The 24,612-nt window shown below is 48.6% G+C and overlaps 2 protein-coding genes, 1 non-coding gene and 1 pseudogene across 3 annotated transcripts; 1 reads left to right on the plus strand and 3 right to left on the minus strand.

The window, feature by feature from the left end:
• Positions 1 to 2,749: 2,749 nt before the first annotated feature.
• On the minus strand, positions 2,750 to 10,156 carry C17H17orf98 (chromosome 17 C17orf98 homolog). The gene is made up of 3 exons (XM_021929159.2): positions 9,448 to 10,156; positions 5,091 to 5,190; positions 2,750 to 3,005 (listed from the first exon to the last, which is right to left on the minus strand). Exons 1-3 carry the CDS (start codon positions 9,652 to 9,654, stop codon positions 2,848 to 2,850), a joined length of 465 nt encoding a protein of 154 aa, XP_021784851.1. The 5' UTR covers positions 9,655 to 10,156; the 3' UTR covers positions 2,750 to 2,847.
• Positions 10,157 to 17,883: 7,727 nt separating this feature from the next.
• RPL23 (ribosomal protein L23) lies at positions 17,884 to 21,461 on the minus strand. The gene is made up of 4 exons (XM_031657054.1): positions 21,319 to 21,461; positions 20,641 to 20,724; positions 20,218 to 20,346; positions 17,884 to 18,140 (listed from the first exon to the last, which is right to left on the minus strand). The coding sequence occupies exons 1-4, from the start codon at positions 21,329 to 21,331 to the stop codon at positions 17,944 to 17,946; spliced, it is 423 nt and encodes a 140-aa protein (XP_031512914.1). The 5' UTR covers positions 21,332 to 21,461; the 3' UTR covers positions 17,884 to 17,943.
• Positions 20,478 to 20,609, minus strand: LOC116271139. Its single transcript, XR_004179577.1, has one exon. It is a non-coding gene; the product is annotated as a small nucleolar RNA SNORA21 (small nucleolar RNA).
• A 1,473-nt stretch (positions 21,462 to 22,934) lies between the features above and the next one.
• LOC108582484 overlaps positions 22,935 to 24,612 on the plus strand; it is a 17,682-nt pseudogene continuing 16,004 nt past the window's right edge.

Genomic DNA, 24,612 nt, shown 5'->3' on the forward strand with positions numbered 1-24,612 from the left:
CTCCTTCTTTCCTGCTTTATCTCTTCTTTCCTTCCTCCTTCTTTCCTTCTTCTTTCTCTTTCTTCCCTCCTTCTTTCTTTCCTCCCTTCTTTCTTTCCTTTCTTCCTTCTTTCTTTCCTTCCTTCTTTCCTTCTTTTCTTTTTCTTTCCTTCCTTCTTTCTCTCCTTTTCTCTCTCTTTCCTTCCTTCTTTCCTTCTTTTCTTGCTCTTTCTTTCTTGCTTTCCTTCCTTCCTTTTTTCCTTCTTTTCTTTTTTTTTGAGACGGAGTCTTGCTCTGTCGCCCAGGCTCGAGTGCAGTGGCGCAATCTCGGCTCACTGCAAGCTCCACCTCCTGGGTTCATGCCATTCTCCTGCCTCAACCTCCCGAATAGCTGGGACTACAGGTGCCCGCCACCACACTTGGCTAATTTTTTTGTATTTTTAGTAAAGATGGGGTTTCACCATGTTAGCCAGGATGGTCTCGATCTCCTGACCTCGTAATCCGCCCGCCTCTGCCTCCCAAAGTGCTTGGATTACAGGCGTGAGCCACTGCACTCGGCCTTCCTTCTTTTCTTTCTTTCTCTCTCTTTTTCTTTTATTTTTTTTTTATTTTTTGAGACGGAGTCTGGCTCGGTCGCCCAGGCTGGAGTGAAACGGCACGATCTCAGCTCACTGCAACCTCCGCCTCCCAGGTTCAAGCAATTCTCCTGCCTCAGCCTCTCAAGTAGCTGGGATTATAGGCGTGCACCACCACGCCCGGCTAATTTTTTGTATCTTTAGTAGAGACAGGGTTTCACCATATTGGTTAGGCTGGTCTCGAACTTTTCTTTTTTTAGACGGAGTCTCGCTCTGTTGCTCAGGCTGGAGTGCTGTGGTGCAGTCTCGGCTAACTGCAACCACAGCCTCCCAGGTTCAAGCGATTCTCCTGCCTCAGCCTCCCAAGTAGCTGGGATTACAGGTGCGCACCACCACACCCGGCTAATTTTTTGTATTTTTAGTAAAGATGGAGGTTTCACCATGTTGGCCAGGCTGCTCTCAAACTCCTGACCTGTGATTTGCCCGCCTCGGCTTCTCAAAGCGCTGGGATTATAGGCGTGAGCCACCGCGTCAGGCCCTGGCTCTTCTTTCATGTTTTAATTCGAGGCAGCTTGGCATGTACTAAGTTTTCAAAAATACATACATTTCCATCTATACTCCGACACCCATCCAATTAGCAAATTGTGTTCACAGCTCTCAGACTCACTCATAGATTTAGAATCTCCTCAGGGACTTGATCTTAATTGAAGACAAATGAGATCCTAGAGGGGCTTTTTGTCCTAAAGGTGAGCTGGAATGTGGGAGGAACAGTTTTAGCACAAGATCAAGTTGAAAGTTCCTTCATCTTTTCTGGTGATACTGTGGCTGACGGTATTTGCTGTTAAATGGAATGGTAGTGAGAAAATATCACAGAAGGGGGCACCCGGATTCGAACCGGGGACCTCTTGATCTGCAGTCAAATGCTCTACCCCTGAGTCATACCCCCTCTGTCCATTATGGGTTCCTTCCCTGTCCACTTATGGTGACTCAATACAATCAAGTTCCACCCACATGAGTTCTGGCAAGTTTTGTGTTCTAAAGCCCCACCTTCTTAATTATCCATCATCTGGTTTGGCTTTTCCATTGGCCACCAATAAATTAAAAGGGAACACTTGAAAAATGACATCCTGGGCCAGGAGGGTGGCTCACACCTGTAATCCCAGCACTCAGGGAGGCCGAGGTGAGGTCAGGAGTTCGAGACTAGCCTGACCAAAACTGTGAAACCGCGCCCCCACTAAATATGAAATAAGTAGCTGGGAGTGGTGGCAGGCACTTGTAATTCTAGCTACTAGGGAGGCTGAGTCAGGAGAATTGCTTGAATCCCTGGAGGCAGAGGTTGCAGTGAGCTGAGATCACACCACTGCACTCCAGCCTGGGCTAACAGAATGAGTCTCTCTCTCTCCTTCTCTCTCTCTCTCTATATATATATGCATATCTATACACATATATATACATAAACATACACACACACACACACACGTATATGTTTAGTAAAGACAGTGTTTCATCATGTTGCCCAGGCTGGTCTCAAGTGGTCCACTTGCCTGAGCTCAAGCAATCCTCCCATCTTGGCCTCCCAGAGTGCTGGCATTACAGGAGTAAGTCAAGGAGCTTGGCCTTTGCTCTGTTCTTGATGGAAATAATATCCAGCTCTCACCTGGGGCTCTGCTGACAGCTGGGGAAGTGCTTTATTGAGGGTTGAGTAAGATTAGCAGAACTCCTTCTTGTCCCACTGGTAGGGAGAACTAAGCCCCTCCTTTCTTTTGAGGCCAGGTCATCTACCGCCCAGGCTGGAGTGCAGTGGCGGATCTCAGCTCACTGCAACTCCGCCTCGGGTTTCCGCGCCATTCCTCCTGCCTCAGCCTCCCGAGTAGCTGGGACTACAGAAGCCCGCCATCTCGCCCAGCTAGTTTTGTATTTTAGTAGAAGGCCGGGGTTTCACGTGTTAGCCAGGATGGTCTTGATCTCCTGACCTGGTGATCCACCGTCTCGGCCTCCCTAAGTGCTGGGATTACAGGCAGGCCACCCAGCCTGGCCTGAAGCCCTCCTTTCAAACCTGGCACTCGTTGGTATGGAGTGCAAGGGTGTAGGCCTGAGAAGCCCTTTCTCCTCTCACCTCCTCTCCAGGGGGAAGAGAAGACAAGGGCAGAACTGGCTCATTCCTCTAATCTCAGGGAAGAAACAGCACACGTGGAGACACAAATTCAATTTTTAACGTAAAATAACATTAAGAGTTCATCTAAACATTTGTCTTAGAAATTCAGGTCGATGGCTAGGAAGGGAAAAGATGCTGTTAGAACAGAGGGAAGTGGGTGACCTCTCCAAAGACGGACGTGCTCCGACGGAGGGCTGGAGTGTTCCGGCGGTAGCCAAACCTTCCATTGAACCCATAGATTGGTTTCAGATCAGCATTGTAGTGGTCGTGCCCAGTCACCTGCTGGAGAGAATGCCCTTGGGGGCAAGGAGAGAGAGGCCTGAGCCTGCATTCAGCCCACCTCTTGGCTTCCCCCTTCCCCTGGGTGTGGTATGGGATGCCAACCAGGCATAGTCACTTGCATTCCCCATGCCCACAGCTGAACATGCAATCCTCAAACTCCCGGAGCCTCTGGGCTGAAAAGCCAAGGGCTGGTGAGGCTGAGGGACAGAAGGCTTCCTAGAAATAAAACCCCGCACCAGGAATAATTGCAGGAAAACTGTGAATGGTTTGTGCTGGGACAGGAAGGGCCAGAAATTCTGGGATTGGCAAAGCTTGCTTTTCTCCCACAAGAAATGAGAAAAATCTCACCCTTGCCTCTGACCCATGTGGAAAAAATGGATGAGATCAAGATCAATTGGGCCAAATGGCACAAAGTATCATGTGACTAGAGAAGTGACCCACGATGGTGGAGCTGGGCTGGGAGGAGGGTTTACCCTGTTAGAAAAATATCTCGGCCGGGCGCGGTGGCTCATGCCTGTAATCCCAGCACTTTAGGAGGCCGAGGCGGGTGGATCCCGAGGTCAGGAGCTCGAGACCATCCTGGCTAACATGGTGAAAACCCATCTGTACTAAAAATACAAAAAATTAGCCAGGCGTGGTGGCAGGCGCCTGTAGTCCCAGCTACCTGGGAGGCTGAGGCAGGAGAATGGTGTGAACCCAAGAGGCAGAGCTTGCAGTGAGCCGAGATCGTGCCACTGCACTCCAGCCTGGGCAACAGAGCAAAACTCGGTCTCAAAAAAAAGAAAAATCTCTCTCAACTCTTTCCCAATGTTGTTAACCTGGGCCTGGAAAATGAGCAGGATGCAGCAGTGAGGGGAACAGGGGCTTCAGAGTTGGGAAGAGCGGAATCTTTTTGTTCATTTGTTTTTGAGATGGAGTCTCGCATTGTCGCCTAGGCTGGAGTGCAATGATGCAATCTTGGATCACTGCAACCTCTGCCTCCTGGATTCAAGAGATTATCCTGCATCAGCCTCTTGAGTAGCTGGGATTATAGGTGCCTGCCAACATGCCTGGCTAATTTTTTGTATTTTTAATAGAGACGGGGTTTCACTATGTTGGCCAGGCTGGTCTTGAACTCTTGACCTCGTGATCTGCCTGCCTCAGCCTCCCTAAGTGCTGGGATTACAGGCATGATCATGAGCCACTGTACCAGGCCCAGGAAGAGCAGAATATTAATTCCAGCTCAGCCCTCTTGCCAAATTACTTTAACTAAAGAAACTTGTTTCCCTACCTGTGCTGTGGGGTTAGTGTGACAGTAAAAAGTGCCTAACAAATGGCTCATGTCTGTAATGCCAGCACTTTAGGAGGCTGAGGCCAGAGGATCACTTGAGCCTAGGAGTTCAAGAGCAGCCTGGGCCACATAGGGAGACTCTATCTCTACAAAAAATAAAAAATTAACTGAGTGTGGTGGTGCACACCTGTGGGCGCAGCTGCTCAGGAGGCTGAGGTGGGAGGATTGCTCAAGCCCAGGAGGTCAAGACTGCAGTCAGTAGTAATTGTGCTACTGCATTTCTTTTTTTTTCTAAATGAGTCTCGCTGTGTCGCCCAGGCTGGAGTGCAGTGGCATGATCTTGGCTCACTGCAACCTCCGCCTCCTGGGTTCAAGCAATTCTCCTGCCTTAGCCTCCCAAGTAGCTGGGATTCCAGGCGCGAGCCACCACGCCCGGCTAATTGTCTTTTTGTATTTTTAGTAGAGACAGGGTTTAACCAGGTTGGCCAGGCTGGTTAGGAACTCCTGACCTCAAGTGATCCACTCGCCTCGGCCTCCCAAAGTGCTGGGATTACAGGCATGAGCCACCACACCCATCCGTGCTACTGCATTTCATGCAATCCAGTTTGGGTGACAGACTGAGACCATGTCTCAAAAAAAAAAAAGAAAAAATGGGGCCTGACATACAGTACTGGGGCTTATTAACTAATATTAGGGAGCACTGTGGCACCATATGCTCGTGTATGTGAAGAAAACCTGGAAGGATGTAGTCCCTTAGCCTCTTCCTCTCAACCAGGCCTCGCTATGGCCCAGGAACCATGATGAGGCTGGAAATGGAGGCAGCACTTGCCTGTCCCTGCCCAATTTCTCCTGTTGAGGTATCTCTGTCCTTGCCCAAAGATGTGGATATAGTCTACAATCCAGCCATCCCTTCCTGTACCGCCATGATCCTGAAAGTGGGGAAGAGAATACAGAAGACTGTCAGCCACAATGCTGAGGGGGGCACGGTGCAATCTGCCCTGGGGTTTGCTGTGGGGAGAGGGAAGAGGTCAGAGCCTTAGGTAACTGGGGCAGACAGACTAAATATATTTAAGAATCAGGCCAGGCGCAGTGGCTCAGGCCTGTAATCCCAGCACTTTGGAAGGCCAAGGTGGGTGGATTACCTGAGGCCAGGAGTTCGAGACTAGCCTTGCCAACATGGCGAAACCCCATCTCTACTAAAAATACAAAAAATCAGCTGGGCATGGTAGCAGGCGTCTGTAATCCCAGCTGCTCAGGAGGCTGAGACAGTAGAATTGCTTGAACCCCGGAGGCAGAAGTTGCAGTGAGCCGAGATCTTGCCGTTGCACTCCAGCCTGGGCAACAAGAGCCAAACTCTGTCTCAAAAAAAAAAAAAAAAAGAAGAAGAACCTATTGCCTCTTAGGGCAGTTGAACTTGGCAGCTGAAGGCTCAGTCTCTGCTGCCAGACAGCTGAAGGCTCAGTCTCTGCTGCCAGACAGGCTGGGTTCTAACTCCAGCTCAATCATTAACAGGCTTTGTGAACTTGGGCCAATTACACAGCTTTTCTGGGCCTCAATTTCCCCATCAGTAAAAGGAGTATTGCTGTGAGGTTTGTTTTTTGAGACATGGTCTCACTCTGTTGCCCAGGCTGGAGTGCAGTGTTGCCACCTTGGCTCACTGCAACCTCCGCCTCCTGGGTTCAAACAATTCTCCTGCCTCAGCCTCCTGAGTAGCTAGAATTACAGACATGCGCCACCATGCCAGCTAATTGGCCAGGCTGGTCTCAAACTCTTTAACTCAGGTGATCCACCCGCCTCAGCCTCCCAGAGTGCTGGGATTACAGGAGTGAGTCACCGCACCGGCCTGCTGTGAGACTTAAGTGGTTTCGGTCAGATAAAGGGCCTGGCATAGTGAAGTTGTATAAATGTTATCTTTATTTAAATGAAAATAATACCTACCACAAATGGTGGTTTTGACAATAATACTTTTAAAAATTAAACAGGTTGGTTGGGAGCGGTGGCTAACACCTGTAATCCCAGCACTGTGGGAGGCCAAGGCAGGAGGATCACCTGAGGTCAAAAGTTGGAGACCAGCCTGGCCAACATGGCGAAACCCCTACTACAAATACAAAAATTAGCCAGGTGTAGTGGCGCGTGCCTGTAATCCCAGCTACTCAGGAGGCGGAGGCAGGAGAATCACTTGAACCCGGGAGACACAGGTTGCAGTGAGCTGAGATCGTGCCACTGTACTCCAGCCTGGGAGATAGAGTGAGACTCCCTCTCAAAAACAAACAAACAAAAAAAACAGGCTGGGCACAGTGGCTTGTGCCTATAATCCCAGCACTTTAGGAGGCTGAGGCAAGAGGATTACTTGAACCCAGAAGTTTGAGACCAGCCTAGGTAACATGGCCAGACCCGTCTCAACAAAAAAACTAAAAGATTGCGGCTGGGTATGGTGGCTCATACCTGTAATCCCAGCACTTTAGGAGGCCAAGATGGGCAGATCACAAGGTCAGGAGTTCGAGACCAGCCTGGCCAACATAGTGAAACCCCATCTCTACTAAAACTATAAAAAATCAGCTGGGCGTCGTGGCAGGTGCTTGTAATCCCAGCTACTTGGGAGGCTGGGGCAGGAGAATCACTTGAACCCGGGAGGCTGAGGTTGCAGTGAGCCGAGATCATACCACTGCACTCCAACCTGGGCGACAGGGTGAGACTCTGCCTCAAAAAAGAAAAAAAATTAAAAGATTAGCCGCTGGGCATGGTGGCACACGCCTATAGTCCCACCTACTCAGAAGGCTGAGACTGGAGGATTTTTTAAGCCCAGCAGTTCAAGGCTGCAGTGAGCTGTGCCACTGCACTTCCAGCCTGGGTGACAGAGTGGCACTTTGTCTCGAAAAAGAAAATTGGAAAGCTTTTCCAAGGCCGGCTGCGGTGGCTCACGCCTGTAATCCCAGCACTTTGGGAGGCTGAGGCAGGTGGATCAGTTGCGGTCAGGAGTTCGAGACCAGCCTGGCCAACATAGTGAAACCCCGTCTCTACTAAAAATACAAAAAATCAGCTGGGTGTGGTGGTGGGCGCTTATAATCCCAGCTACTTGGGAGGCTGAGGCAGGAGAATTGCTTGAACCTAGGAGGCGAAGATTGCAGTGAGCCAAGATCAGGCCACTCCACTCCAGCCTGGATGACAGAGTGAGACTCTGTCTAAAAAAAAAAAAAAAAAAGAAAGCTTTTTCAAAATATGTATACCTTATCATTTTCAAGGTTTTAAATACTCAGGTTCTTCCTTTTCCCCTCCCCAGACTCTGGTTCCTTCTGTCGTAAAATTACCAGTCGATGCCAGTGTGGTGGCTCATGCCTGTAGTCCCAGCACTTTGGGAGGCTGAGATGGGCAGATCACTTGAGCTCAGCAGTTCAAGACCAGCCTGGGCAACATGGTGAAACCCGGTCTCTGTTAGTCCCAGCTACTCGAGAGGCTGAAGTAGACGGATCGCTTGAACACGGAAGGCGGAGGTTGCAGTAAGCCAAAATTATGCCACTGCACTCCAGCCAGGGTGACAGAACAAGACCCTGTCTCAAAAAAAAAAAAAAAAAAAAAAAGAAAGAAAGAAAAATTGGGCCGGGCGCGGTGGTTCACGCCTGAAATCCCAGCACTTTGGGAGGCCGAGGCGAGTGGATCACGAGGTCAGGAGATGGAGACCATCCTGGCTAACACAGTGAAACCCCGTCTCTACGAAAAATACAAAAAATCAGCCGGACATGGTGGCGGGCGCCTGTAGTCCCAGCTACACAGGAGGCTGAGGCGGGAGAATGACGTGAACCTGGGAGGCAGAGAGACTCCGTCTCAAAAAATAAATAAATAAAATAAAAATTACATGAGTCAACACATGTGTGACTCATGTGTGTCCGTATACATGCACTGCACGGACCTATGCAAACAAACATTTGGGACTACACACACACACACACAAACCCCAAGATTTGTTCACAGAATAACCCCATGAGTCCTCCTTTTTCTTCTCCACACCACTGATGTGTAGAAAAACAAATACTGGAAGCGAAATGTTGGGTGGGAATATTGAACCATCAGCAAATAGTCTCGAATCTTTGATCTGGGGGGGTTAGCGGGGGAGTACTCTGCTGGGAAGGGGCCTACACCTAGGAGGGAAAAGGCCAGGGGGAGGAACTGAGGTCCGCAGAGGTTTGAGAGGTGTCCCTCCCTTCAGCCCAAAGAACCAGGAGACCAAGCCCCACGCCCTGCCACTATGATGTCACAGGAGGAAGGCGTCTCGCCCTGGAAGTCAAATCAATTCCCTTTGTCTTGCTCACTGAGGTCACACGGATTTTCGCGTATTTAGAGAATTTGCGGTGTAAGGTCACCCTAGAGGGCGGGTCTGTAACGTCACGAAGGACAAAGAGACCGACTGGTTTGGGAGAAGCTGGCTTTGAGCCCTCTCCCTTTGCCTTGCAGAAACCCGGAATGAGTCTATTCTCAAATTCAGGGCTGGAAGGCCATTCTGTGAGCTCAGGAAGCTTGCGCTCAACACCTGTCCTCCCTCTCCTGCAGTCCTCCGGCTTCATTAAGAAAACTGGGAGGCGGTGGCGGGAGGATAGCGTGAGCCCAGGAGTTCAAGACCAGTCTGGGTAACACGGCGAGACCCCCTCTCTACAAAAAAAAAAAAAAAAAAAAAAAATTTAGCGGGGCGGGGTGGCGCGCGCCTGTAGTCCCGGCTAATCACGAGGCTGAGGTGGGAGGATCGCTTGACCCTGGGAGGTGGAAGCTGCAGTGAGCCGTGACCGCACCACCGCACTCCAGCCTGGGCAAGAGTGAAACCCTGTAATTACAGGCTCAAACCTGTAATCCCAGTCTGGGTAACATGGCGAAACCCCGTCTCTAGCAAAAATACCAAAATTAGTCTGGCTTCGTGGTGTGCCTGTAATCCCAGCTACTCCCGACGTAGGAGAATCGCTTAAACCCAGGAGGCAGAGGTTGCCGTGAGCCAAGATGGTGCCACTCACTACACTCCAGCCTGGGCGACAGAGCGAGACTGCGTCTCAAAATAATAATAATAATAATAATAAATAAAAATTTAAAAAAGAAAAGAAAGTAAACTAAGGAGGTGAAAGTGGCGGAGTCTTCTTTGTGGTGAGGACGCTGGAGTGAAGATTTAGGGAGGAGTGTGGGGTTCTTCCAGGAAGCTCCTATACCTGATCAGTTTTCCGCAAAACGGGCGGAACCACGTGGCTCTGGAAGTAGCTGCGGGCGTGGTAGTCCTGCTGCGCATTGTAGGGCGGAATCGCCGACCACAGCTTGGGCCTAGAGCGCCCATAAGCGCGGGCAGTGGTGCTCACAGCCACCCCGTCCAAGATAAAGCCTTTCTCCAGTCGCAGGCGACACTCGCTCAGGTATGCCATCCCAACCACTGTAGCCTTGGAGGGCCTTTCTGGAGGGAATGAGGACCCTAGGTGGGGACACCCCTGTGCATTGTTACGTGATGTCAAGGACCCCTGTGACACAAACCCTATTGTCTCCACTCACCCTGGGTTGACCGGTGGGTCCTTAAGGCAGTGGGGGAAGTTTGCTTGCTTGGTCCCAGAGGAAGTTGACCAGAGAGTGACATGCAAGAGGAGTTGGAAAGTGAAGGGGAGGAGACTGGATAACTGATTGTGGGCAGTTTGTGTGCAATTAGGCCCCGTTCCCCCAGTTTTCCTTTAAGGTGAGTATTCTCTTTTCCCACGGTATTACATGCTATTTCCTCAGCTCAGTTTTGTTGAAAAGCTTGTACCTGGAATTGATCAGAAAGTTCAGATCGCACCTACTTCCAATTCTCATTTTACAGAGCTAGAGGTTGAAGCTTAGAAAGGTTCCCTAGGCCGAGGCGGAGCTTGCAGTGAGCTGAGATCCGGCCACTGCACTCCAGCCCGGGCGACAGAGCGAGACTCCGTCTCAAAAAAAAAAAAAAAGGAAAGGTTCCCTAGGCCGGGAGCGTTGGCTCACGCCAGGAACCCCAGCATTTTGGGAGAACGAGGCGGGGGGAATCGCTTGAGCCCAGGAATTTAAGACCAGTGTGGGCAATACAGCGAAACCCCATCTCTACTGAATAAATGAATACTTAGCCAAGTGTGGTGGCACGCACCTGTGGACCCAGCTGCACTGCAGGCTGAGCCATGGAGGTGGAGGCTGCAGTGAGCCATGATTGTGCCACACTCCAGCCTGGATGAGAGGAGACCCTGTCTCAAAAGACCGAAAAAAAAAAAAAAGGCCGGGTGCGGCGGCTCACGCCTGTAGTCCCAGCACTTTGGGAGGCCGAGGTGGGCAGATCACGAGGTCAGGAGATCGAGACCATCCTGGCTAACACGGTGAAACCCCGTCTCTACTAAAACTACACAAAATTAGCCGGGCGTGGTGGCGGACGCCTGTAGTTCCAGCTACTCGGGAGGCTGAGGCAGGAGAATGGCGTGAACCCGGGAGGCGGAGCTTGGGGTGAGCTGAGATCGCGCCACTGCACTCCAGCCTGGGCGACACAGCGAGACTCCGTCTCAAAACAAACAAACAAACAAACAAACAAAAAAACAGATTCCCCAAATCCAGTTAGTTGACTTCCAGTCAGTCCAGTTAACAATTCTCCTGCTCCACCCGAATTAACATTATTTATTTACTTTTTTTTATGGTTAATTGTTTTTTTGGAGCGGGGTCGCTCTGTCGCCCCCAGGCTGGAGTGCAGTGGCGCGATCTCGGCTCACTGCAAGCTCCGCCTCCCGGGTTCACGCCATTCTCCTGCCTCAGCCTCCCGAGTAGCTGGGACTACAGGCGCCGCCACTACGCCCGGCTAATTTTTTGTATTTTTAGTAGAGACGGGGTTTCACTGTGTTAGCCAGGATGGTCTCGATCTCCTGACCTCGTGATCCGCCCGTCTCGGCCTCCCAAAGTGCTGGGATTACAGGCTTGAGCCACCGCGCCCGGCCTACTTATTCTTTTTATTTATTTATTTTGAAGACAAAGTCTCACTCTGTCGCCCAGGTTGGAGTGCAGTGACTCAATCCGGCTCACTGCAACCTGTGCCTCCCGGGTTCAAGCAGTTCTCTGCCTCAGCCTCCTGAGTAGCTGAGATTACAGGCGCCGGCCACTAAGCCCGGCTAATTTTGGTATTTTTAGTAGAAACAGGATTTCACCATGTTGGCCAAGCTGGTCTCGAACTCCTGACCTCAAATTATTAGCCCACCTCGGCCTCCCAAAGTGCTGGGCTTACAGGCATGGGCCACTGTGCCTGGTCTATTTTATGTATATATATTTAAATAAAAATATAAAATATTTTATAAATATTATATTTTATATATATATATTTTTTGAGATGTCACCCAGACTGGAGTGCAGTGGCACGATCTCAGCTCACTGCAACCTCTGCCTCCCGGGTTCAATCAATTATCCTATGTCAGCCTCCTGAATAGCTGAGATTACATGCCCGTGCCACCACTCCAGACTAATTTTTTTTTTTTTTTGAGATGGAGTCTCGCTCTGTTGCCCAGGCTGGAGTGCAGTGGCGGGATCTCAGCTCACTGCAGCCTCCTGGATTCAAGCAATTCTCCTGCCTCAGCTTCCTGAGTAGCTGGGATTACAAGCGCACGTCACCACACCTGGCTAATTTTTGTATTTTCAGTAGAGCTGGGGTTTCACCATGTTGGCCAGACTGGTCTTGAACTCCCGACCTCAGGTGATCCACCACCTTGGCCTCCCAAAGTGCTGGGATTGCTGGTGTGAGCCATCATGCCCCACCACCTAGCTAATTTTTGTATATATATATATAATTTTTTTGAGATGGAGTTTCACTCTTCTTGCCCAGGCTGGAGTGCAATGGTGCCATCTCGGCTCACTGCAACCTGCGCCTCCCAGGTTCAAGCGATTCTCCTGCCTCAGCCTCCCTAGTAGCTGGGATTACAGGCATGTGCCACCACGCCTGGCTAATTTTGTATTTTTAGTAGAGACGGGCTTTCTCCATGTTGGTCAGGCTGGTCTCGAACTCCCAACCTCAGGTGATCCGCCTGCCTCAGCCTCCCAAAGTGCTGGGATTACAAGCATGAGCCACCGTGCCAGGCCATTAATTTTTGTATTTTTATTATTATTTTTTTTATTATTTTGAGATGGAGTCTTGCTCTGTTGCCCAGGCTGGAGTGCAGTGGCATGATCTTGGCTCACTGCAACCTCTGTCTCCTGGGTTTACAGGTGCACACCACCACGCCCAGCTAATTTTTATATTTTTTCTAGAGACAGGGTTTCACCAGGCTGGTCTTGAACTCCTGACCTCATGTGATTTGCCTGCCTCGGTCTCCAAAAGTGCTGGGATTACAGGCGTGAGTAATTTTTGTATTTTTAGTAGAAACAGGGTTTCACCATGTTGGCCAGGCTGGTCTCAAAATCCTGACCTCTAGTGATCCTCCCGCCTTGGCCTCCCAAAGTGCTGAGATTACAGGGGTGAGCCACCATGCCTGGCCCCATCCCAATTATTTTCATCCGCTATTATTTATGCTTCTTTTTTTCCCTCCAAGACATGGTTTCACTCCAATTTCCCAGGCTGGCATGCAGTGTTGTGATCTTGACTCACTGCAACCTCTGCCTCCCGGGCTCAAGCGATTCTTCTGCCTCAGCCTCCAATTAGCTGGGATTACAAGCACATGCCACCAGGCCCGGCTAATTTTTCTATTTTTTATAGAGACAGGGTTTCGCTATGTTGGCCAGACTGGTCTTGAACTCCTGAGCTCAAGTCATCAGCCCACTTTGGCCTCCCAAGCTGGGAGGATTACAGCCATGAGCCACCAGGACTGGCCTTATCTGTCCTTTAAAGTAACAAAACAGTCGGGGGATATATTACCATATTTTTCCTCCAGCTAATTTTCTTTTTCATTTTCCTTTAGTTTCCACATACAGCAATGGATCTAGCTAATTATATAAATTATATATTTTATTATTTTATCTATTTCTGAGACAGAGTCTCACTCTGTCGCCCAGGCTGCAGTGCAGTGGAGCCATCTAGGCTAACTGCAGCCACCGCCTCCTGGGTTCAAGCGATTCTCCTGCCTCAGCCCCCAGAGTAGCTGGGAGTACAGGCACCCATCACCACACCCAGCTAATTTTTGTATTTTTAGTAGAGATAGGTGTTTCACCATGTTGGCCAGGCTGATATGGAACTCCTGACCTCAGGTGATCCACCTGCCTTGGCCTCTCAAATTGTTGGGATTACAGGCGTGAGCTCCTGCGCCCGGCCGAGATGGAGTGTTTTTTGTGTTTTTTTTTTTTTTTGAGACAGTGTCTCGCTCTGTCGTCCAGGCTGGAGTGCAGTGGTGCAATCTTGGCTCGCTGCAAGGTCCCCTCCTGGATTCACGCCATTCTCCTGCCTCAGCCTCCCAAGCAGCTGGGACTACAGGCGCCCGCCATCAAGCCCGGCTAAATTTTTTTATGTATTTTTAGTAGAGATGGGGTTTCACCGTGTTAGCCAGGATGGTCTTGATCTCCTGACCTCGTGATCTGCCCACCTTGGCCTCCCAAAGTGCTGGGGTTACAAGTGTGAGCCACTGGGCCCAGCCTGTTTTGTTTTTTTCATAGAGACAGTCTTGCCCAGGCTGGAGTGCAGTGGTGTGATCATTGCTCACTGCAGCCTTGACCTCCTGGACTCAAGTGATCCTCCCACCTCAGCCTCCAGAGTAGCTGAGACTAAAGGTGCACACCACCACACTCAGCCAATTTTTTGTGTGCCTGTAGCTAGACTTGATTACTCATCTCAGCCTCCAGAGTAGCTGGGATAATGGGCATGCTCCACTAGGTCTCGTAGTGAATTTACTATTTTTTATATTTACTACTCTTTTTATTATGAAAGTATATGTTTTACTGTTCAAGTTCCAAGCTCCTATAAATCAGATCTGATATATTGAATCCATTCTATTAAAACTTTTACCTAGAAAGAACTTGCAGGTAAATGATGACAAAGGAAAAGTATACATAAATCTGGCCGGGCGCAGTGGCTCACACCTGTAATCCCAGCACTTTGGGAGGCTGAGCGGGGCGGAACACTTGAGGTTGGGAGTTGGAGACCAGCCTGATCAACATGGAGAAACCCCGTCTCTACTAAAAATACACAATTAGCCAGGCGTGGTGGTGCATGCCTGTAATTCCACCTACTTGGGAGGCTGAGGCAGGAGAATCGCTAGGACCCAGGAGGCAGAGGTTGCAGTGAGCTGAGATTGCACCACTGCACTCCAGCCTGGGCACAAGAGCAAAACTCGGTCTCAAAATAAAAAACACTAAAAAAAAGGCTGGGCGCGGTGGCTCACGCCTGTAATCCCAGCACTTTGGGAGGCCGAGATGGGCGGATCACGAGGTCAGGAGATCGAGACCATCCTGGCTAACACGGTGAAACCCCGTCTCTACTAAAAATACAAAAATTAGCCGGGCACGGTGGCAGGCGCCTGTAGTCCCAGCTACTTGGGAGGCTGAGGCAGGAGAACGCATGAACCCGGGAGGCGGAGCTTGCAGTGAGTGGAGATCTCAGCGACAGAGTGAGACTCCGTCTCAAAAAAAAAAAAAAAAAAAAACACTTAAAAAAAGATACAAAAATTAGCCGAGTGTGGTGGTGGGCACCTGTAGTCACAGGTACTCGGGAGGCTGAGGCAGGAGAATCGCTAGGACCCAGGAGGCGGAGGTTGCGGGGAGCTGAGATTGCACCACTGCACTCTAGCCTGGGCAATAAGAACCCAGGAGTCTCTTGGAGCCCAGGAGCCAGACGGAGTCTGGCTGGCTCACTGCAACCTCCGCCACTGCAACCTCTGCCTCTTGGGTTCAAGCAATTCTCCTGCCCCAGCCTGCCGAGTAATTGGGACTACAGGCATGTGTCACCACGCCCAGCTAATTTTTTATTTTTAGTAGAGACGAGATTTCACCATATTGGCCAGGCTGGTCTTGAACTCCTCATCTCAGGTGATCAGCCCATCTCGGCCTTCCAAAGTGCTGGGATTACAGGTGTGAGCCACCATGCCCAGCTGACAAAGGAAAACATTTAGTTAAATGTAAATATCAAGCTTTTAATCCAAGTAAAAAAAAATCTCCAGGCTGGGCGCGGTGGCTCAAGCCTGTAATCCCAGCACTTTGGGAGGCCGAGACGGGCGGATCACGAGGTCAGGAGATCGAGACCATCCTGGCTAACCCGGTGAAACCCCGTCTCTACTAAAAAATACAAAAAACTAGCCGGGTGAGGTGGCGGGTGCCTGTAGTCCCAGCTACTCAGGAGGCTGAGGCAGAAGAATGGCGTAAACCCGGAAGGCGGAGCTTGCAGTGAGCTGAGATCCGGCCATTGCACTCCAGCCTGGGCAACAGAGCGAGACTCCGTCTCAAAAAAAAAAAAAAAAAATCTCCAAAGCATAAAATATGAGGTGGGATGCAGTGGCTCACACTTATAATTGCAGCCCTTTGAAGGCCACAGCAGGAGGATTCCGAGTCCAGCAGTTCAAGGTTATAGTGAGCTTCGATGGTGTCACTGCACTCCAGCCTTGGTAACAGAGCAAAACTGTCTCAGAAAAGATAAAATTCAAAAATAGCAGTGATTAAGGGTAATACATAAGGATCATATATTGCCATAATATATAAAAATATAAAAAGTGGGCCTAGGGGCTTGTCACACTAAAGCTGACTTGAAATTGACCATACTCAGGGATGTTATGGTCTAACTTTCTCAAACTAGAGATTTAATACTTTTTTTTCCTTTCCCCTGAGACAGTTTCGCTCTTTGTTGCCCAGGCTGGAGTGCAATCGCAGGATCTCGGCTCACTGCAACCTCCACCTCCAGGGTTCAAGCGATTCTCCTGCCTCAGCCTCCCAAGTAGCTGGGATTACAGCATGCACCACTACACCAGGCTAATTTTGTATTTAGTAGAGATGGGGTTTCAACATGTTGGACAGGCTGGTCTCGATCTCCTGACCTCGGATGATCCACCCACCTCAGCCTCCCAAAGTGCTGGGATTATAGGCGTGAACTACTGCGCCCAGCCAAGATTTAATTCTTCTAAAACCAAGACTGGTTCAGTCTAGACAGGGTACTGGTTCTCAATCTTGGGTGTACCTTGAAATCTCCTGGGAGCTTCACAATTCTGATGTCTGAGTCCTATTCTGCAGTCTGACATAATTGGTCTAGGGTATGAACCGGAAACATTTTCAAAAGCTCCAGGTTAGAACAACTCCTCTCTAGGTCTGGTACCTTCCATAAACTAGTCATAAGACATTAAGGGTAGTTCTTTTTGATACCAAATGGAGCTTGTATTATACCTAACTTACAGGCAGAGACATTTATGGCTGAGTATTTGCAGATACAGATATATGAACACAAACCTCAATCTAAAAACCCTAGTTAGTCCACTTCCCCCCAAATTATTGTTCTAAACAAGTATCCATTTTTCCCAGACACTGGGTATCACCTAAATCAACTCTTACAGAGTTTAGAAACAAATGCTAACCTTAAGACCAAGTGCCTTTATTAACAGGGCTTTATGCCTGTTCAGTTGGCAAAATTTTATCACATTCTTCCATTCTCAAACTAGAGCTTGGAACATAAATTACACAATCATCCTGTTTGTCACAACATTTTCATAACAAAATACCTGTACGTACCATCAACTTAATAATCTTCCACTATGACAGTAAACCTACATGGCAATTACTGTTGTTTTACAAATTTACTCCAAACCTGTTAACTGCTAAAATGTACATATAGACAGGCTCCCATTAACATCAATCCTCAAAATCCCTGTGTGTCCAGGATCTAACTATACAGTCTATCTTAACTTCAATGCCTTTTTTTTTTGTCGGGGGTGGGGAACAGAATCTTGCCCTGTCTCCCAGGCTGGAGTGCAATGGCACGATCTCCACTCGCTGCCATCTCCACCTCTCAGGTTCCAGCAATTCTCTCAGTAGCTGAGATTACAGGTGTGCACCACAATGCCCAGCTAACTTTTGTATTTTTGGTAGAGAAGTTTTCACCATGTTGGTCAACCTGGTCTCAAATTCCTGACCTCATGATCCGACTGCTTTGGCCTCCCAAAGCATTGGGATTACAGGCGCGAGCCACAGCGTCGTCATTTCAATGCCTTTCTCACTGCAGGAGAAGCTATCTTGTATAGCCAGTCATCAAGCAGTATCTACTATTATTTTTGGGACTCAAAACCCGAATACTTTTTGAAGCCAAAATTAAATACAGCAATTGGAAAATGCCAAGTCTGCAAACTCACAAAAAAGCAAGGATTGTTAAAAAAAAAAAAAAAAAAAGCACAGTGTTTCCATTTCACAAAAGCAATGGTCAGGGGTCAGGTCATGTCAAAAAGATTGTAGAGGCCGGGATGGGCAGATCACTTGAGATCAGGAGTTTGAGTCCAGTTTGGCCAACATGGTGAAACCCCATCTCCACCAAAAATACAAAAATTAGCCAGGCATGATGGCAGGTGCCTGTAATCCCAGCTACTTGGGAGGCTGAGGCAGGAGAATTACTTGAACCCTGGAAGTGGAGGTTGCAGCGAGCCAAGGTCTCACCACTGCACTCCAGCCTCGGTGACAGAGTGAGACTCTCGGGGGGGAAAAAAAAGTGTAGAAGTCAACAAGGAGGCAAGCACTGCAAACAAATACTTTTTAATGGGTTTAAAATTTTTATTTTTTACAAATATACTGGAGAATCATGCAATGCTGCCAGCATTGGATGCAATCCGGGGCCACAAGTCTGCACACTCCTTTGCTACTGGTCCTGTAATGGCGGAACCTTTCATCTCGCCTTTATTGTTCACTATGACCCCTGCATTATCTTCAAAATAAAGAAACACGCCATCTTTTCTACGGTATGACTTTCGTTGTCGAATGACCACTGCTGGATGTACTGAGAGAAGAAAAAAAGACAGCAGTCATTAACATGTCAAGTAGCAACGCCACCACAAAAGCAGTTGCCAGCTAGACAGAATGTACTGTCAGTGTTTGAGACAGTGTAAATATCAATCAATCTTTAAGGTGATCCTCCCACCTCAGCCTCTCCAGTATCTTGGACTACAGGTGCTCACCACCATGCCCAGATTTCTTTTTTTACTCCCAAAGTGCTGGGAGTATAGGCATGAACCACAACCATCTATTCACATCTTAAAATCAAAGCTGCCAGTATTTTCTCGCAAGTGTAAAACTCTCAGGAGGACAATTATCCTTGCCTATGCCTTTTCCAACTTCACCTCACAGGTGGGTTATTAAGATCCCAGTATCACTGAATTGGGATGTAGAAATGGGACCTGGGACCCCCAACTGCTCCCAGTCCTGGCAATGAGCAGAGACCAAGCTATTCAGATTTATACTGGAAAACAACTGGAATTCCAGGGCCCAAACACCAGGCTTTATGTTTTACTTTTAATGTTTTACTTTCCAGTGTCATAAGTAACTTTTACACCCATCTGTACTAAAGTGAAAAAGATGCTTTTCCCAAATTTCAAAATCAAGTATCACTACACAGTGAAATATAATGCTTGTGAAGAACTATTGTAGAGTCAGACACACCTGGATTCAAATCTTCACTGATACTAGCGTGGGGTCCTTACACAGAATTTTTATAATGACAGGAAGACTATACAAAAAATAGGTAAATCTAACCAAGTTAGCAATGGGACACACATGAGGCAGCCAATACTTACTGACCCTCCTCTACTTATAAACCATTAAATGCTCACAAATTCATCAAGTAGACAAATAGACCTGGCCCTTTTGCACATTTCTGTGCTTGTTATTTATTAAGTTCCAAGGGGAGGGGATGTATTCATTTAGCAGACACAAGGACCAAAAAAGACATTAACAGAATTGGATACTCACAGCTCGTTTTAAAACTGAAGTGTTCTGAGCTCTGGTCTGTCCCACCACTGACTGAGACCAACAATCCACTCTCCTGCCATCTCATCTACAAAGTGATGGCCATTTGCTCTGCTCTTCTCTAACAGCTCCCTGGGCCACCAATCAGACCCAGGAAGTGTTCTGAGAAGAGGAAAAAGCCCATGCAATTGCTGAATCACAAGCACAGTGCTACCAAGCCCTCAAGTGGCTATTAATGGTAAACAAAAAAAGATTTCTAACCCAAAGGTGAAAAATCTACTGGAGAGCATCGTGGGGTGGATACAGGAATAGGAGTAACTGTAACACATGGCTAACAAATCAACATCACATTTGTAAATCAAGGGATGGCCATGAACTCTTTAGAAGAGCAAGACATCCCAGGGTAGAGACAGACTAGGCAGGCACAGGAAAAAAGTGCAAGAGCTAAAGTTAAAATGCATCAAATACCAGAAGTTCTAAAGCCAGACAGGACACAAACTGCAAGTATTTTGAGGCCTCCCCCTTTAAATCATACACCTGACAGGAAAACTTTTGAGGGGGTAGCCTGAGATTAAGTAATGAGCAATTAGCTGGGTGTGGTGGCGCACACCTATGATCCCAGCTCCTCGGGAGGCTGAGGCAGGGCAATCACTTGAGCCTGGGAGGTGGAGGTTGCAGTGAACAGAAAGATATGTGCCACTGCACTGCAGCCTGGTCAACAGAGTGAGATTACATCTCAAAAATAAATAAATAAAAATAAAATAATGAGCAGCTTCTCGTTTTCATTTTCTAATTTTTTTTTTTTTTTTTTTAGAACCCAGGAGGCAGAGGTTGCAGTCAGCCAAGATCGTGCCATTGCACTCTATTGTGGGCTGAGTGACAGAGGGAGACCCCATCTCAAAAAATAAATAAATAAATAAATCTAAAGTATGGAAATGACAAGATGATGGTCCCCCCTCCAACATAATATGAACAAAAACTTAAGATACTTATCTCACATTGCCTCTCAATGGAAAACAACCTTGAGGCCTTGAAAACTGATCCATTTTCCAATAAAGGAAAGAGTCCCCCCACTACTTATCAGTGTTAAGGTGGGCTCAGTGTTTACTCACCCTTTTTTCTGAGCTCTGGTTTGCCTTTCTTGACTGTGGCCATCACCATGTCACCCACACCAGCAGCGGGAAGTCTGTTCAGCCGTCCCTTGATCCCCTTCACGGAGATGATATACAGGTTTTTGGCTCCTACAAATGAATGTAAATAAAAATGAAAAATGTTGAGGGCCCATCAGGCCGTTCCATCAGTATTACATTTCCAAAACACTTCCAAAGTCCCTCCCTCCACTGACTGCCCAAGCAGTTAGTCCTCAAGAACGCCTTGTCACACCACCGATTGAAGCAAACAACACATGTTGCCACTTCACCCAAAAGCGATGTTTTCACTCTCCCCTTTCTTGACGGCTCAATAGGTCATTAGGCACAGGCCCATTGAGTGCTTTTAAAAGGGGGAGTATAGCAACCTGCAGTCAAAGACCTCACCTGTGTTGTCAGCACAATTGATCACAGCTCCTACCGGAAGACCCAGGGAAATCCGGAATTTCGCACCAGAGGACCCACCACGTCCTGTGGATATAAAGGGAAGGTAAACAGGATAAAGAGATCACTATCTAGACATGGTTCGCAGTTCCCCCTCATACTCTTAAACTGTAATTCACCGCATATACTTTGACAGACGGTATGCTATAGATTAGCTCGCTCAGATTTTACTTATGCCCTCCCCGTGTGCCACCCGATTCTCACGGAAAGTAGCCTATTTCTCACTATTACCACTCTGACATCGAAATTAAGGAACCTAGACGACTCAGCCCTTGTTCCAACTTTCGCAAAACGCAATTGCTCCTGCAAAGCATAAGACCGCAGACGTCGCGCAAACCAGGGCCTAATCCAGTCTAACTTCAACCCCAATACGATAGCCCTATTCGCAGAGCGATCTCGCGGGATCCAGACTATATTCATGTCGGGATCCTGCTATGTCAACTCTCCAGCACCCCACTGCCACTTTCGAGGGCCCTGGCAGTGCTCTTGCGATGGCCTGGCTCTCCCTCTCCGGCCTGAAGGAGAGCAAAGCGCCCCAGCTGCCTAAGGCCACCGCTCCTGACGAATCCGCCAGCCACTGCACGACAGATGGTGGAGGATCCTCCAGAAGCAAAACCTCACCTCGCTTCGACATCTTGAACACCGGAAAGAAGAGAAAAGGAAGTTGATTCAAAGGACGCTGGGATATGAACTTTGACGCCCCGCCCACCTTCGTCACGTGGCCGGAGCTTAAAACTCTGCCTCTTCCGCCTCTGGGCGCTGCCTTATTGCGTATTAAGTTCACGACGTTACTTTGAGCCCTCTCTGAAGTGGGCGTTGAAGTAGAAGCGCAAGAGATAGGAAATCTCTTCTCCAGGAGCTTAAAAGTAGTTAGGGACATGGAAGCAGTGATTTGTTAACTTGCTCACGACCTCTTTTGACAACTTAATACGTGCCAGGCACTTACCTGCACACTAGAGAATAGGAATTAAAACACGGTTTGTGGCCGGGCGCGGTGGCTCAAGCCTGTAATCCCAGCACTTTGGGAGGCCGAGACGGGCGGATCACGTGATCCCGGGAGGCGGAGCTTGCAGTGAGCTGAGATCCGGCCACTGCACTCCAGCCTGGGCGGCAGAGCGAGACTCCGTCTCAAAAAAAAAAAATAAAATAAAATAAAACACGGTTTGTGCCGTGTGGGGGTTCCCAAAGAAACAAAGACAGTGGGGGAGGGGGGAGAACCAGCTCTAAAAGGTTTCGTTGAATGTAATACAATTGAGAAGCGCTACAGATCATTCCATCTATGTGTTCTTGGTACCATACCATTCTGTATTTTACATATACAGTATTGCTCTGTTTATTGACTCGCCCCCCCCCACACACACACAGTTGGGTTTTTTTTGTTTTTTTTTTTCTTTTGAGACGGAGTCTCGCTCTTGCCCAGGCTGGAGTATAGTGGCGCGCTCTCAGCTCGCTGCAACCTCCGTCTCCCGGGTTCAAGCAGTTCTCTGTCTCAGCCTCAGAGTAGCTGAGACCACAGGCGCCCACCACAACGCTGGGCTAATTTTTGTATTTTTAGTAGAGGTGGGGTTTCGCCATGTTGGCCAGGCTGGTCTCGAATTTCTAACCTCAAGTGATCTGCCCGCCTTGGCCTCTCAAAAGTGCTGGGATTGCAGGCGTGAGCCCCCGCGCCAGGCCACTTGCTCCTTTCACAGCTTCAGCCGCCCCTTTCTTCTGGGTTCTTCCCGTGCCACGATACATTCATTCAAATACTTACTGAGCTCCTACTTTGTAGCAGGTTCTGTCCAGGGCGTACAGCGGATTACATCAGACAACAAAATAGATCAATATTGTTGTCCTTGTGGAGCTTACATTCTGCTGGGGTGCAGGTGGAGGAGGATATTAGACACTAAACAAAAGATATAATAAATAATTGCAATATGTAGTATGTTAGATGGGGATAAGTATTATAAAAATATAAATAGTATCGCTTCTTGGCCTTTTGGCCAAGATCAAGTGTAAAATACAAATAGTGGCGGGGCCTGGTGGCTCACGCTTGTAATCCCAGCACTTTGGGAGGCCGAGGCGGGTGGATCACGAGGTCAGGAGATCGAGACAAGCCTGGCCAACACAGTGAAACCCCGTCTCTACTAAAAATACAAAAATTAGCTGGGCGTGGTGGCACGCGCCTGTAATCCCAGCTACAGCTACTCGGGAGGCTGAGGCAGGAGAATCGCTGGAACCCGGGAGGCGGAGGTGGCAGGGAGCCGAGATCGCTCTACTGCACTCCAACCTGGGCGACAGAGCTAGACTCCGTCTCAAAAAATATATATATAAATAGCGCTTTGAGAAAGACGCCGTCGTAGGTGTTGCGGATCGCCAATCCTCACGCTCCTGCTTCCGACTCACCGCTGTTAGCTCTCGCCCAGGAACCAGTGGGTCAGGAAGCCGCGCAGTAGCCATGGATTTTAAGGATACCGGAAAAACACCCATGGAGGCGGAGGTGGCAGTTCAAGAATTCGAGTCACTTTAACGAGCTGCACCATAAAATCCCTGGAGTAGGTGTGTGCTGACTTGATCAGAGGAGCAAAGAAAAAGAATCTCAAAGTGAAAGGACCAGTTCGAATGTCTGCCAAGACTTTGAGAATCACTACAAGAAAAACTCTTTGTGGTGAAGGTTCTAAGACATGGGATCGTTTCCACGTGAGAATCCGCAAGCGACTCTTTGACTTGCACAGTCCTTCTGAGATTGTTAAGCAGGTTACTTCCATCAGTATTGAGCCAGGAGTTGAGGTGGAAGTCACACTGCAGATGCTTAAGTCAAATCATTTTAGTAAATTGACTACTGTTTTTGTTTTCTTTTTCTTTTTCTTTTTGAGACAGAGTTTCAGCTTCTTGTTGCCCAGGCTGGAGTGCAGTGGCATGGGGTCTTGCTTACCGCAATCTCCACGGCCTATATATATATAACTGCTGGGTGGCCGGGCATGCGGCTCAAGCCTGTAATCCCAGCATTTTGGGAGGCCTAAGACGGGTTTGATCACGAGGTCAGGAGATCGGTGACCATCCTGGCTAACCCGTGAAACTCCTGCCTCTACCAAAAATACAAAAACTAGCCGGGCGCAGGTGGCGGCGCCACAGCCCCAGCTACTCGAGGCTGAGGCAGGAGAATGGCGTAAACTCACAGGGCTGGAGCTTGCAGTGAGCTGAGATCCGCCACCGCACTCCAGCCTGGGCGCATAGAGTGAGACCTGGCCTCAAAAATAAATAAAAATAAAAATAAATAAATAAATCAGTTGAATCGCCGGCTGGGCTTGGCTGACACCTGTTATCCTGACACTTTGGGAGGCTAAGGCAGATCACCTGAGGTCAGGAGTTCAAGACCAACATACAAAATGAAAACCTGGTTTCTACAAAATACAAACATTATCAAGGCAGGATGCATGCCTGTAATCCCAGCACTTTGGGAGAGGCAGAGGCGGGCGATCATGAGGTCAGGAGATCGAGACCATCCTGGTTAATACAGTGAACCCAGCCTCCACAGAAAATACAAAAATTAGATCAGGTGGTATGGGAGCCAGTCTCAGCTACTGAGGCTGAGGCAGGAGAATGGCGAACCTCGGAGTATGGAAAGTTGCAATGACAAAGATTCACCACTGCACTCCAGCTCTGGCTGAGGAGACTCAGTCTCAAAAACAAACAAACAAAAACCAAGCAACAAAACAAACATTGCCGGGCGCGGCAAGGCAGCAAAACCTGTAATCCCAGCTACTGAGGCCGCAGGCAGAGAATCGCTTTGAACTACAAAGAGAAAGTGAGGTTGCAGGAGCCAAGTCCTGCTACTGCACCTGCAGCCTGGGTATAAGGTGAACCTCTGACTTGGAACCTCTCTGGCCAAAACCGTGGTGACGCCAGCCACATGCAACTGAACGAAGCATGTCA

This window comes from Papio anubis, chromosome 17 (assembly GCF_008728515.1).
Source record: "Papio anubis isolate 15944 chromosome 17, Panubis1.0, whole genome shotgun sequence".
NCBI lineage: Eukaryota > Metazoa > Chordata > Mammalia > Primates > Cercopithecidae > Papio > Papio anubis.

Bases quoted from the DNA above. Each gene is read 5' to 3' on its own strand.
- C17H17orf98 (XM_021929159.2), bottom strand. From the start codon at position 9,654: ATGGCATACCTGAGCGAGTGTCGCCTGCGACTGGAGAAAGGCTTTATC. The intron at 5,191-9,447 runs GTATAGGAGCTT...CCCCACTTTCAG, and splicing joins TTTTGCGGAAAACTGATCAG to GATCATGGCGGTACAGGAAG. The intron at 3,006-5,090 runs GCAAGTGCTGCC...CTTGCCCCCAAG, and splicing joins GAGAAATTGGGCAGGGACAG to GGCATTCTCTCCAGCAGGTG.
- RPL23 (XM_031657054.1), bottom strand. The intron at 20,347-20,640 runs GTGAGGTCTTTG...ATTCATTTGTAG, and splicing joins CAATTGTGCTGACAACACAG to GAGCCAAAAACCTGTATATC. The intron at 18,141-20,217 runs GTGAGTAAACAC...TTCTTCTCTCAG, and splicing joins ACCAGAGCTCAGAAAAAAGG to TACATCCAGCAGTGGTCATT.